The 13,746-nt window shown below is 40.1% G+C and overlaps 1 protein-coding gene across 1 annotated transcript in view; it reads right to left on the bottom strand.

Moving 5' to 3' along the window:
- Positions 1-2,023: 2,023 nt before the first annotated feature.
- LOC307267520 (uncharacterized protein) overlaps positions 2,024-13,746 on the bottom strand; it is a 67,432-nt gene continuing 55,709 nt past the window's right edge. The window contains exons 26-31 of the mRNA XM_080049856.1: positions 12,481-12,513; positions 11,204-11,350; positions 10,862-10,916; positions 9,231-9,425; positions 6,945-7,022; positions 2,024-4,967 (exon numbers count right to left, since the gene is read on the bottom strand). Of these exons, the coding sequence (XP_079905982.1) occupies positions 4,780-4,967; positions 6,945-7,022; positions 9,231-9,425; positions 10,862-10,916; positions 11,204-11,350; positions 12,481-12,513 (696 nt within the window). The 3' untranslated portion in view covers positions 2,024-4,779. The remainder of the gene's footprint in view (positions 4,968-6,944; positions 7,023-9,230; positions 9,426-10,861; positions 10,917-11,203; positions 11,351-12,480; positions 12,514-13,746) is intronic.

The raw sequence follows: 13,746 nt of genomic DNA on the forward strand, positions 1-13,746 counted from the left end.
CTTACAAGATAACTTGAACCTGAACAGTCCACAACCAGCTCATGGATTTAATAGTAATTTGAGCTTTTGAAATCTTAGGAATGTATCTAATATCATACAATTTGTGGTTGGCACAGTTGCTTTTTGAAACCAAACCAAAAGTGATCGCGTGAAACGATTGCTTGTGTTGTCCACAATCAAAACCCTGTTTGGTTGCAAACTTTCTAGCCAGCTGTTTCTAAACGAACCAATGTATGAAAGCAGATCTAACATTATAATGTGTGAGAGCGCAGAACCCAATGGTGTATCATTGTAACATCCAGACAGGATCCAAGAAGAAAGAGCAATGTCAAAACACAGTGTGGATCTGTACGACAGCTCAGTTTAAATAAAGCTGTACCATTTATCCAAAACGTGTACTCACAAAAATATGACGAGGGCCTGTTAACACTGTAACGATTTCAACACAAACGCAAAAAAAAATTGGGGCCATCATAATAAAGTTTGCAACCTTGAAAACTTGGCCCAAGAAGCAAGTAGTCAGCGGTACATAATTAAGGTTTATTTTAATATAAAATTATATTACAACCGAAAAAATAATGCAATGTTTTTGCAAATTGTACAAAACATATTTATATAAAAATACCATTGTAGTAGGGGCGCCTTTAGCTCAGTTGGTAGGGCGTCCCCCCCCATGGGCCTCGGCCAGCAGCGGACTCGGGTTCCATTCCAGCCCGCGGTCGTTCTCTGCATGTCACTCCCCTCTCTGCCCCATTTCAACTCTGTCTCTACACTATCAATAAAAAGCTTAAAAATGCCCAAAAAATATCTTAAAAAAAAAAACATTGTAAACATTGCCTTTTTTTCCAGCATTTACAGATGTTAGACTTTGATAAGGTTATGAATTGAATACACTACAAATACAGAGAATAGACATAAGGCAACTAAAACCAAGTGTTGTGTTTCATGAAGTGTCCAGAATTCAACCCCAAGTAATCTCAAAGAATAAGACGCTTACATAGATGAACTCAGAATGCCAGGAATGACGTCACCATTTTCAGTGGAAAAATCATGCTGTATAAAGATTTTATACAGCATGGACTTTTTTCCGCAAATGGTTAGAGACAAGCTAACACCTTTTATAGTAGGTGTTGTCGGTACACTCAGACATGACAGATCTTACATAAGATAGCTTGTGAATTTTTTTTTTGTAAAAGCATTTTCAGCATACCGGTGATACTGTGTTAAAACCAACCACAGCTACACTTTTCCTTCTCAGTCTCAGCATTAAATGTGAGATAGAACTCAGCAGAAACAGGGCCTTACCCAGTAGCAAAAAGCGGAAGTAGCATGACATTGATATAGTGCTGCAAAGAGCCTTATAGGTGGGGAGTGGGTGGATGGGTTTACCAAACAGTTGACTTTGATGCCTGAGACCTTGTCCCATCTACTACCAACAGTCAGTGTACTAACAGGCCACTGTTTGTCATTTGGGTTTGAGGATTTGTCGTTAAATGTATTTTTTATATGGTCATCATCATTGTTAAAAAAGACATTATGATAGTTGTAAATGTCACTCATGACTACTGCACATTTGGAGTGTAGCCTTATTTCTAGAAACAAAACTATGTAGAGGACAAAAAAATGTTTAACTCAAAGGCTTTGGTTCAATTTGTCCCATGTGTTGTTAGGATTAAACTAACAAAACTAACTAAACTAAAGGGGCGCTTCCAAAAGTTACAGGCAGGATTCCAGTTAGAAATACATACTCAAAGTAAAGATGTGGTATGGTGTTGACCAACCTCTGGTTGGAGCCTACATTTCCCATACTGCATCTAATAGTATATCTGAATACAAAGCAAAAAAAAAATATATATATATATAGCATTTTACAACTGGTTTCACAGGCTTATTAGAATACTGTGACGAGCATGATGAATCCATGAACCCAGTCTGAGAATCAAAATAGCAACTTTATAAACTAACGTTAGTTCATTGTATGTTTTGCTTTTTATTCTAAACTAATTCATTTAGCACATTAATGGTCAGAAGATGATAGACCTTTATTATGGTATTTTGATGTCTTTCAGGAGTAAATCGAGGAAAATTACAAGACACTATAGGACAGTAACCATACATGTATACATTTCTTATTTAGGCTGCTACCTATCACTTCACAATTTTCCAATTTTGTTTAAACATGTGATTTAAATAACATAAAGGTAGAAAACAAAGAAAGTGAAAAAGCTGGAAGCTATTCACATCATTTTACAACATACAGCAACGTTGTGTGATGTCTTCATACAGTAATATCTGGAAATAAATGCACTGTAAAAAAAAATAACAACAGTATTACAAAGTAGCCTATAGTCCCTCTAAAAGCACCACTAACACAGCAGGACTATTGGTTTAATTTGCACCTGAAATCTTCCCTCTTCTTGAGACTTTATACACCACTACTCACTCACAACAGTGATACTTTGGAACCTTCTAAGTTTACCCTTGCTTTGACAGGTCAAACTACATTTTAGAGCAACAAAAAACATTTTTGGAAACTGGTATCAAAGTCTGTGCCCCAGAAAGAGTTGCTTGCCCGTTTGCTACACAACAAGGACTTATGGGATGGGTTCCAAGACTTTTGTTTTCCTCTTATCATATTTAACCATACACAGCTTTTTTAAGGCTCTCTTCTTGGAAAATTGGGACATTTCCCATTATCGAACCAATACTTTAAGAAAATGGTAAACGAAATATAATTTTTGTCTTTCTGCTTGTCACTGCATTGTTTTACTGCTTATTATTGCATGTGTTTTTGTCTCATGTGATGCTTGTGGGAGGGGGGGGGGGTGAGGGGCTCCTAATGACTAAAGGATTTCAGAGAACTGGAGAAAAGAAGAGAGAGTGTTTTTTTCTTATACTGTGGGAGTCTCTAGTCAAACCGGGGACACAAGTTACTGTTGATAAACCATGTAAAAGTGGATTTCATAATGGTGACCTTTACTGTAAAACATCATTGCAGGATATCTCATTGTTTCAATGACCGTAACTTGTTTATATGTGTTTGAGTTTAATGTGAACTTGTGCACTGCAATTAATATAACTTTGTTTGTTATATTTTGTGTTTTTATACTTATACTGATATGTGTGTCTGGAAAAAAAGAAGTTAAATCGAATAGAATTGACAAGTGAACAAAAACTGAAAAAAATGTATTGAATGAAACAGTATTTTTCTGCTAGAGATTGATGGAATTAGTGCTGTTGAATTTATGAGGACAGGTAATGAGGAAATCTGCCTGAAAGAGCATCAACAGCAAATTAAAATGGGAGCAGAGCAAGAAACCAGAAGATATTACTTAATCATCAGATAACTTACTTGATCAGATATACTTATAAAAATGGAAGGACTCGCAAAATAAATGCCTGTCAGTGATCTAAGCCTGCATAATAAATCTGCAGTTGAGGTAAATAAAGGCCACAATTTGAGAATTTCTGGAAATCCACTCACAGACACGCGGAGGCGAAGCAATACAAAATAAGTATATTTGATACTGGTAAACAAGAAAATAAATGTGACAAGTCAAAAGACAGTGACAGAATCTTTCAACCCTGTGTGTCACAGTGATGGATTAGCACAACCTTTTATGCTCTGTGTACACAATAGGTGATAGGAATATGTGTTTTTTTCCAGCAGAAGGGGTTATGTGTTGGATACACTTGAAGAAGGGCAAGAGTAAAAGAATGCACTGCAAACTGTGAAAGTTGCAATAGTCAATCATTTGAACAGTGACTCTCTCTCATTCAGGCCCTTTGTTGAACTTTTGAACTTTTCAAGGTTCTTATCTTATCTAGCACAAGCTTCCTGATAGCTAACCTTTCACAACATAATCATGTGAACATGGTGTGTCCTGCTCTTCCATTGTGAGGAATGTACTGTACACTTTTCACATCATTTTGTAGATACAATCATTTCTCTGAGGCCGAGCTGCACTGAAGGCAGAAATAATCTTAGTGTTTAATAGAGATCTCATTTGGTGAAGCCAAGGGCACAGCATGGGGCCCGATGCTTGTCCACTTCTGTTAAGAATGTGCTGGTTTATGCGTTTGTTATCATGGTCCGAAATAAATGAAACGACTGGGCCTATCTTTTTTTGCCCAGCGTATAATTAGGTTTTTATAAAAATGTCTTGAATTTTTACTCATATTATCTACATTTTGTTGAAGAGATTTTTCAGTTAACTGTGCATGTTTGTGTTGCGTTGAGATTTTATACAACTGCTGGTGAGGTTAGCCTGTTAGCACCTTGTCTTGTTAGCAAAGTCTTTGGTTACATTAAACATAAGGGGTAACTCAGGTAAAAGAGGAGGTAGCTATTTTTAATGTTATTTCAAATCCTAGATTTCTTGCCAGTACCACAAAATAACACAACTCAGTTACAACCACCTTGGTATGAATATGACTTACTAACGCTGCAAGTTTGAAGTGTAAAGTAGCATTGTTAGTCTGGTATCTCAGTAAGCTAGGTCGCTAGCCTGCTGACTGCTTAGATCATGAATTCCATAGTCATGAATCAATGCCCTGCCTATTCCAGTTTAACTCAACTAATGAGGTTGTCTCTGCCTCTAGTGCAGCTGCTCTCCACACACACACACACACACACACACACACACACACACACACACACGTTGACTTAAAGGAGTCGACAGTCCCACAAATTTCTGTAAATCAGTGATACAGTAAATCGCTTCCACAAAACCCTTGGGTGTTTAGGTCAAAAGCAGCCTCCCCCATGCTGCTCTGTCCTCAGATGTTGGGTCCTTTGCTGTAATGTTCCCTCAGGTTGTAGGTCTGATAACACATGGAGGCATCACAAACACCCGGCAACCCAGGGCTGCCCCGTTTACCAGGATATCCTGCTGGTCCTGGTTTTCCGGGAACTCCCTCGTTGCCTGGGTGACCGAGTCCATCGAACCCCCGAGGACCCTGAATCCCTGCAGTGATGATGACAGATAAGGAAAAACTCAGCTGAGCATAAACTGTGCGATTTAATCTCCAGCAATGTAAATATGTAGGTGCTCACATCGTCAGCCACGACCTGAGCACTCACACTGTACGTGTAAAAATGGCCCGTATAGGCCCCTGGAGCCTTCCTAGCAACTGACAAGATTTGTTTGAAACATGGACATATTATAATAAGAAGGACTCGAAGTCTATACTGGAAACTTTTATTTATATGGAAAGTTGCTCAGTGGCAAATTGTGATGTTTGAACATGAGCATACTAACGTGCATGTTTCGTCCGAGTAAAAACCTGAAAAAAATGTAATTAAAAAACCTTGGACATAGAACGAAAAGTCGGAGCACCTATTAAAGTCAAGCATGTTTCATTGACGGAGCCATGAACGGGGCCCTTTCGGAGGCAGAATCTAAACTGCTCAAAGTCTGTTTCACTACGGCTGTTTTAGCTGCTAAGCCCGTGGTTGCATAGGAAGCTGGTGCTGATCCTGGAGGCTTGGTTTGATAGCTCAAAGTCAAGTTCGCTTACTAGCAACAATGCTAACATCAAGAAAGAAGTTGCAGCTAGAATTGGAGGACAGCTAGCCACTTCTACTGTTGTTTACTTGATATCTTACGTCAGCTATGCTCTTAAAAATGTACAGATCCTTTATTTATCTTATCACTATGGCATTTTCAGGCGCTCTGTTTGCCACATAGCACAGGGCAGTGAGAAAAAAGGCACTGAAATCAGGTCAATAATGGGATACAATCGTACAGTGTTTGCACAGCTTTAGTCGTATGTCTCCCTCATGTATAGAAATAAAGTTCAAGGTTCCATTACATGTGATCATGGCTCATGCTCCATGACCTAAAAATAGCACATGCTAGATATATTATATTTTCGCTTCCACAGATGAATACAGCACTCTTTATCTCGCCCTTTCTTCTCCTTCACCCCAACTACCAAACTATGACACAAGCTGCATTCCCCTCGTTCATTTACCCTCAGCCCTTGGTATGACGTACCAGCATATGTTGCACAGAGGGAACTTGGAGCGCGGAGGGAGATTGGGGGGGAGGAGGAGCAGGGGATTTAAATGGAACCCACTTGCCCTTGTAGTCGCAATGGACCGTCAGTCTACATAGGTAGTTCTGAATGCAAATAATACAGAATTATAACATTCTGCTAAGGTAGCCTATATTGCAGAAAGCCATTTCCATAGCATAACAAACATTGAATTTCGACATGGTAACTCAGATTATCAAGATATTGTTACTTACACATGTAAATGGTTTGCTCCGACGTATTTTCTTATTTCTGTTAGTTAGTAGGTGTTATATCAGCAATGTGTAAACTGCAATACATCCACTGGATTGTTCCTATGGGAATAGGATAGGCTAATTGAGGCGTTTTGGACTATATTTATATATATATTTGTCCTGTGGGTGGCCGCGATGTCCCTAAAAGCATACAGTCTACCGGAAAATAAAAGGAGAAGAAGAAGACGAACTGCAATGCACTGTGGGTGATATCCACCTCGGAGTGACCATGGATGTTCACTCGATCACTCAGCCCTCCGAGGGTCTATCTCACCAAGTTCACTTCAGTTTCCAGACAATTGGAACGACACTTATGATGGCGGCGGGGATTCCCCCGAGGGCAAGTGAACGAGAGCATGTTGAACGGGTATTGGAATGCAGGGTAAGTCTTCTGCTAATTACTCCATGAGCATTTGGTCCAAACAGGGTCCTCCAACATATCTATTAGAAATGACGCACTAAAACACTCTTGTATCAAATGATAGTCTACAAATGGAACAGCATTTTGGTTAAAGATGCACTCGTGCAAAGATCTGAAAGCTGAGATGTTGGAATACCGTGGTTAGGATGTTTAAATAGTGCTAACTTCACAAAATGGCGGAATGGATGAAGACGTTTCAGAAAAGGCTGTGAGGCGGGCTCTTTACATACCTGGCAGTCCAGCTGGTCCTGGAGGTCCACTGTAACCTTCTCCTTTGCTTCCTTTGAGCCCTCTTGTTCCCATGTCACCTGGGGACATCATATGTCTGCTTTAAAAAGCCATTATCCTGTAGCTCCTATAAATGAACTGTCAGATTGAAAATCTGTGGGAACCTAAAGGTTATTGTTCCCTCTAAGCTATGTCCAGTTTCGTGGAAGAGTACGCAGCAGTATCTTACACAGTAATACTGCAGCAGTTTATGTCACTAATATTTTAGCCTGGATAATTTTTTAACTGTGTGTATCTCCTTTATTATCATATCTATTTTCAAAAATTTCCATATAGCCTGGCCTCGGTGACCAAGAATCAAGTTCAATCGTCCTTCATTCTAATTAATTATATATCCTCTTCGTAAACAACGGTGAACTACAGTAAAATAAATGCTAATGCTGCATTCAGTAATATCCGCAGAAATTGGTAGGACAAGAAAAACACTCTATTCCAACATGAGAGGGTTCCCACATTACCCCAAAGAGGTTTGTTCTCATGTGAAAACAGAAACAAACAAATACAGATTGTAAAACCAACTCAGGCAAATGGCTATTTGTGATATTGGGCTGTATAATAAAACTGATCAGATAGCTTAAAAGTCCTTTTAAAACGAGTTGAATCGGTGGTATTCATTTAAATATTTGGATTTTATTTTAATGTGACTATAAAAGCTCCAAAATGCTGGATCCTACACTACCAACAATCTAACTTGATAGAGTTGTTCATTACACCGTCTCTGTCTGGCAAATTTCCACTTCTCTTTAAAACGCCATTTCCCCAGTTTGAGACGCATCTTTTCTGATAAAACTCCAGTCCAGCTTTCAGTCTTTTAGCCGTAAAAAACCCTGACATAACAAGTGGAAACTGTATATAGAGATTGAGTGGTACAGTTTGGCATATTTCACAGCTGATTAGCCACTTCCTGTCTCGAAGTGATGATAAACAAAAGAGAGCTCAATGAGATGGCTTTGCATTTTGTATTTGTTGTCTTTTGCTCTGCTGACTTTTGCTGATGTTCACTTGTTTAATGATATTGTTTTATTGGGTACAGTGAACATCGAAACATCCAATTCGTTACTCGTCGACACTGTTTTGATTTTAATCGTTGATGGAAGCAGCGATACACTGTGTCCTAGCTCTTGTTCATGAAGTGATTTTATCTATTGTTGTGTTTTCATGGAGGGTAAAGAAACAGAATGAGAGGTTCTGTTCATCGCGTCAGACAGTAGATCAGACACCACTTTCTTAAAGGACATATATTATACTCATTTTCAGTGTCAAAAAATTTAATTTGGGTTTCTAATAGAAAATGTTTTCATGGATTTTTATTTCTCGTGGTGCCATTGCTGAATTGCCTTTGTTCAGCCTCTGTCTGAAACCATAGATAGTAAATAATATGGATGTAGCATCCGGGCTGACCTCAGTTATTCACACGGCATCCAATAATCCTGGTTTGTGCGCGTCGCCATCTTGTGAGATTTTTACTCCGCCTCACTCCTCTTGCCGAAAAGGGGAATCGACGTCACGTTGGGGGGAGGGAGATAGCTGACATATACCTCCGAGGCAAAGTGAGGGACAACGGGCGGAGAGCTGTCACTCAAGAAATCGCGCCAATACATTTTAACCTCCAAAAGAATAAAAACTAGCGTGGGCCAAAAAAATTCACCCCCCTCAGTGTTGTCATGGAGATATGACCTAAACGTACAGACTAAAATGGTTTTGTGGCCCAGGCTGTAAATAGGTTTAATAAGACTTTGAAAACGGCCTATCTAACAAGTGAGTCAAAGAAAAACTGCTCTTCTTGGCGCCACCCCCAGTGGCACTTTCTGGTTACTACAGTTGTAGGTCGCTTCCTTATTGGATGCCGGTAAAAATCGCTGAGGTTGGGGCTTGTCTGAAACGCGCCATCTGTGAACCTGTCTCTTTAAAAGCCGGTCTCAGCCCCAGCTGCTAAAAAGCCCAGGCTACTTGGTTGGCCCTGAATCGAACTTCCGGTTTGTATCTACCTGCCAGTTAGTTTAAGGATAACTGAGGGAGTGCTAATCACAGGTGGAGGAAGTGGTTTTCAGAAAGGTGGCGGTAGAGAAAAAAAGACATTTGTTTTTTACTGGTACTTTAGGAGTCTCTAGATTGATATTGACAATCATGAAAATGTGCATTGTGCATTCTAGTTGACCTTTAAAAGTGAGCATAAAATAGGTTTTGATGTTTTTCCTTTAAAAATCCAACACAATGGGTCACATCACCTTTAAGCCCCGCGGGACCCTGAATTCCAGGAGACCCTGGGTAACCTTGGGTGCCCCTCCTGCCGGGGTAGCCCTGAGTTCCCATGGATCCTTTGTGTCCTGGTGTTCCCGGCTCCCCTGGGGGGCCCTTCACAGTCTGGCAGGGTTCACATCGAGCCGGGGGGGCCAGGCTCTGGAGCAGTGCTGGAAGTTGATCTGCAGGGCAAAGATAGAAGGTGCTGGGTAATCCCTATCCAAAACTAGTTTTATAGTTTTATAGTACGATATGGGTTTTCAAATACCGATGCCACACATAGGCTGTCTGCAGTGTCTATAAACATTATTTGTTAATTTGTTTAGGCCTCGTGAGTGCAGGTGCCAGGCAATGGCAATGATCTCAAAATGCTATTATCTGTCTATCTTTATTTAAAAATGACCATTTCAGTGATATATTCAGGATTTCAAACCTCTACGGAGTTCTCCTGTTAGATGACAGGGAATCTGCAACCCATATGGTGCTTCATTTGGCGCTTTTCCATTCAGCTAATTATGCACCTTCAAATCCTTGTTCATCCAGCCCATGACCTAGAAATCGATCAAGGTCGACCATAATGGAGGGTGTCCCAATTACAGCTACACTGAGAAATTGGCCAATATATTTGCATATATTTGGAGCATCACTTCAAATTGAGACCACTACCTGCGGAGACAGAAATAACCTCACCCCAAATTCATGGTATTCATGTGTTACTGTTTTTTTCTTCTTCTTCTACATAAAGTAGAAATAAGACAGACATAAATTATACAAAAGACTTGCTTTAATAAGTTCACTTTTGCTAATTTAGAGAAAGTGATGGGCTCCACACATTTATCATTCATAGCAGCATAGTCGCAGCTATTATCAGTCTTGTAAAAAAAATCCATACTCATTATACATGTAGCCATCCATGAACCAATTATAGATTTGCACGGCATATTTCTGTTATGTCTATCAGGTCACTGATGTTGAGAAAAGGCTCTGATCACCACCAACATGATAAATGTGTCAGTCAGAAATCAGATGTTTTTGTTAAAATCTGCATTTATACATACATTCTATTCATTAATTCAGTCTGTGTCTTATAAATGTGTACTGTATATAGAAAACATTATTGGAAAATGTATGTATGGTCATTCCATAAAACAAAATAAAGACCATGTCAATACCATTAAGTCCAAAAAACTAGAAGAAAAAAAAAATAGTTATTTCTCCATCGTTGCTTCTTTTGCATTGAATCACTGTTGGGAGGAGCTATGACATCTAGAATAGACGTGAGTGAGGAAAGTAAAAATAGAAAGCGCCCATACCGTAGTTTAGCTTCAGACATCTAAAAACATCTTTAGCACGTACACAGTTAATGACTTGGTAGATCATTTACATTTACAGTGTATCAACTCAAACTATCCATTATTATATATTGATTGTTTTTTTCTTTTACAAGACGAGTAATCACTTAAGATGTTCACCAGATAATCTAGTTTGCCACTGGTTTGATTTATGCAACTCAACATCTGATAACATCCGTTTTAGTTGTGTGGGGAGACTCACACCCTGGCTATCCTACTCTTCCTTCTCAAACGCTCTCTAGCATCAAAACAAACAAGATACTTACTACGCAGGACATCAGTGCAGAGCTTTAGAAGATGTTCATCTGAGGGAGGCTTGCCCTGCAACACACAATTACACTTTGAATTCAGCTGAAACAACTCAGGTACGCAGGGTAAAGCATGCTGGCTCAACCTGTGATTGAGTGTGCCTGCGGATTTACAGGATCCTCTCAATGCCCCCATTATCCGTCTTCACGTGGCCCACACACACTGACAGCCGCCCTCCCCATTACTCCCAGACATCACTCCCCAACCCAGACAGGAAATCACTGACTGTTTTCTATCAGTCCATTTTCCCTTTCTCTATTTTCCCTCTGAGGTGATGGTTAGGTGGAGGGTTCACTTACAGGTTTCCCGGGGTATCCTGGTTGTCCCGGTTGTCCTGGCAACCCATCCTGTCCACGAGATCCCCTGGGACCAACAGTCCCCGTATGACCCAAGTCCCCTTTCTTTCCTTCAGACCCCCTGGGGCCTACGTCACCTGTCACTCCTTTCTGGAAAAGGACAGAAAATCCCAGATTAGAAAAAGGGTTTATTTTACATTAATTTACCAATTGATGCTACTGTATCTCATACAGTACATGAGATTTACATTGCTGAACAAATATAACTCGGTACGGCAGGCCTGTCCGTCAAAGTAGCTTACTGCTCATTGTAAAGTTGTGTCAATTTTGTACCAACTTTAAGGGGCATAGCATTTACTGACTAGGTTATTTTTGTTTGAGGGGGTGCAGGTTATTATTTTAAAGATCACATATTATGCTAATAACGTTCAAAATTGCAATTTGGGATTTTAATTGAAACTATTCGGATGGTTTTGCCATTGCTGAATACCCGTTTTTTCAGCCTCTGTCTGAAACACTCAGTTTAAGAGCCTCTCTTTACGCCCTGCCTTCCAAAAATAGCCCAGTCTGCGGTGATTGGCCCTGAATCTATCTGCATGTTTTAATTTAACTTCCAGTTAGATTGAGGGGGATCTGGGGGTGTGGCTTTTCACAAGTGGAGGTAGTGCTAAATTAGGTTGGTAATGAGGGGGCGTGGTTTAGACCCATATAAATGTTGACAAACCCTGAAAAAGTGCATTTAGCATATTAGGTTTGTTATACAGAACATGGCTGTATCCGTATTCCCATGTGATCTACACGGATTATCAACTAGTGAGCCTGCTGACTTCATGTGTGACACATGTAGCTTCAGACCCTGTCAGGGTCAGGGGGTTGATGCAAATTAATTCAATCAATGTAATCTATACACCACATTCTAAAGCTTCCACAGTTTCTTTTGTGAGCCATCAAAAAGCATGTGTATACAGTATGGGCATGTATCAAATGATAGTCTACAAATGGAACAGCAGTTGGACAACTGAGGGGAGGCTATATCTCCATAAATTGTGATTCTGTAGACAGTACATGGTGTGTTTGATATTTCAGATGTGTGTGCCTTTAGAAAAGAGGGGCTTTTGTGATGTATATTATTGCCCAGGGAGCCAGATTTCCCCTAGGCCTGGAGGTAAGGTCTGTAAGTCTTCTATAGCGGGCGTGCAGGCTTGACAGGGCTTCCCAATGTGGTGCAGAATAAGACCGAATGGATTATATCTAATACCGCACAGTCTAATTCGACAAACCTCTCCTTTCCATCCCCTGGGTCCCACTTCGCCCTGACGGAAGAAAAGAAAAGAAAGCGGGTATGGGGTGGGGAGGTAAAGAGAAGTAGGAGAAATAGAGAGAGACAGTTAGAAACTTCTGCTTACATATCAAAGGCTGAGTTAGTATGTCAGAGGAGCCAGGCTCACTGCTCTGCATTGCTGATGCAGAACCACTCTCTTTTCTGTCGAAACGGCTGGCTTACAAAACATTTCAGATATTAGGTTATTGAAATGTACTCTCTAAAGTCTTTTATCCATTTAGTTTCTTTGCTACTTGTAAAGTGATGAAAAATGCACCGGTGGATTTGTTAGTCCATAAAAAAAACACATCCAGTGGTAAAACACATTCTGTAAGCACATACTGTATATCTGAAGCTGTGGTTGAGTTCTGTTTCCTTTGCAATGTTTCATTGTTTTTCAATGCACAACTTCTCCTTTCCTGATAAGTGATTTCAGCCATCCAAGTGCTTGAGGAAACAAATAAAACAGAATTTCCTCAGTCTGCTGAGAAGAAGCCTTGTCTAGGTTTTATTGAAAGCTACATTTTATACATGACATTTTCTTTACTTGATGCTTTTATCCAAAGTGACTTCCAATAGGTGCTTTTAACCATGAGGGTAAGACATTTTAGAGCAGCAAGAATCTTGTGAGTATAAGAGGGATGTTTCTCTGTGGTAGGGTGGTCGACCCGCAAATGTAGGGTCGGCGGTTCGATCCCCCGTCTCCCCGCCACCTCTCCAAGTGTCCCTGGCCAAGACACTGAACCCTAAATTGCTCCCGATAGTTAGCTTGCACCCTGCGTTGTAGCTGCTGCTATCGCTGTATGAATGTGTGCTCTAGCTGTAAGTCGCTTTAGATAAAAGCGTCTGCTGAATGACATGTAATATATTGCTTCAAATATGTTTAACTATAAACTGCTACATGTGATTCCAAATGATACATACTTGAGTACTTCAGAGTACTTGATAAAGCCTAATAACGTCCAAAACAAATACCCTGCTCGGCCCAGCTAGCATTCTTGAAGGCCCCATATACACATACCGACTCAAACGTGGGACGACATAACGATATGCTATTTATTGTCAGGCATGGTCCAGCACTACTCAGAGACTCAAAAGACACCTTGTGGCCCAGTGCAATGTGAGTAAAGTTTAAACAGGTTAAATTTTATGCAATTGTCCGTTGATGCACAGCACTGAACATCGCCATTTTGATTCACTAAATAACTTCAAACGAAAAGAAAGA

Source organism: Ammodytes marinus (assembly GCF_949987685.1).
Source record: "Ammodytes marinus genome assembly, chromosome: 21".
NCBI lineage: Eukaryota > Metazoa > Chordata > Actinopteri > Uranoscopiformes > Ammodytidae > Ammodytes > Ammodytes marinus.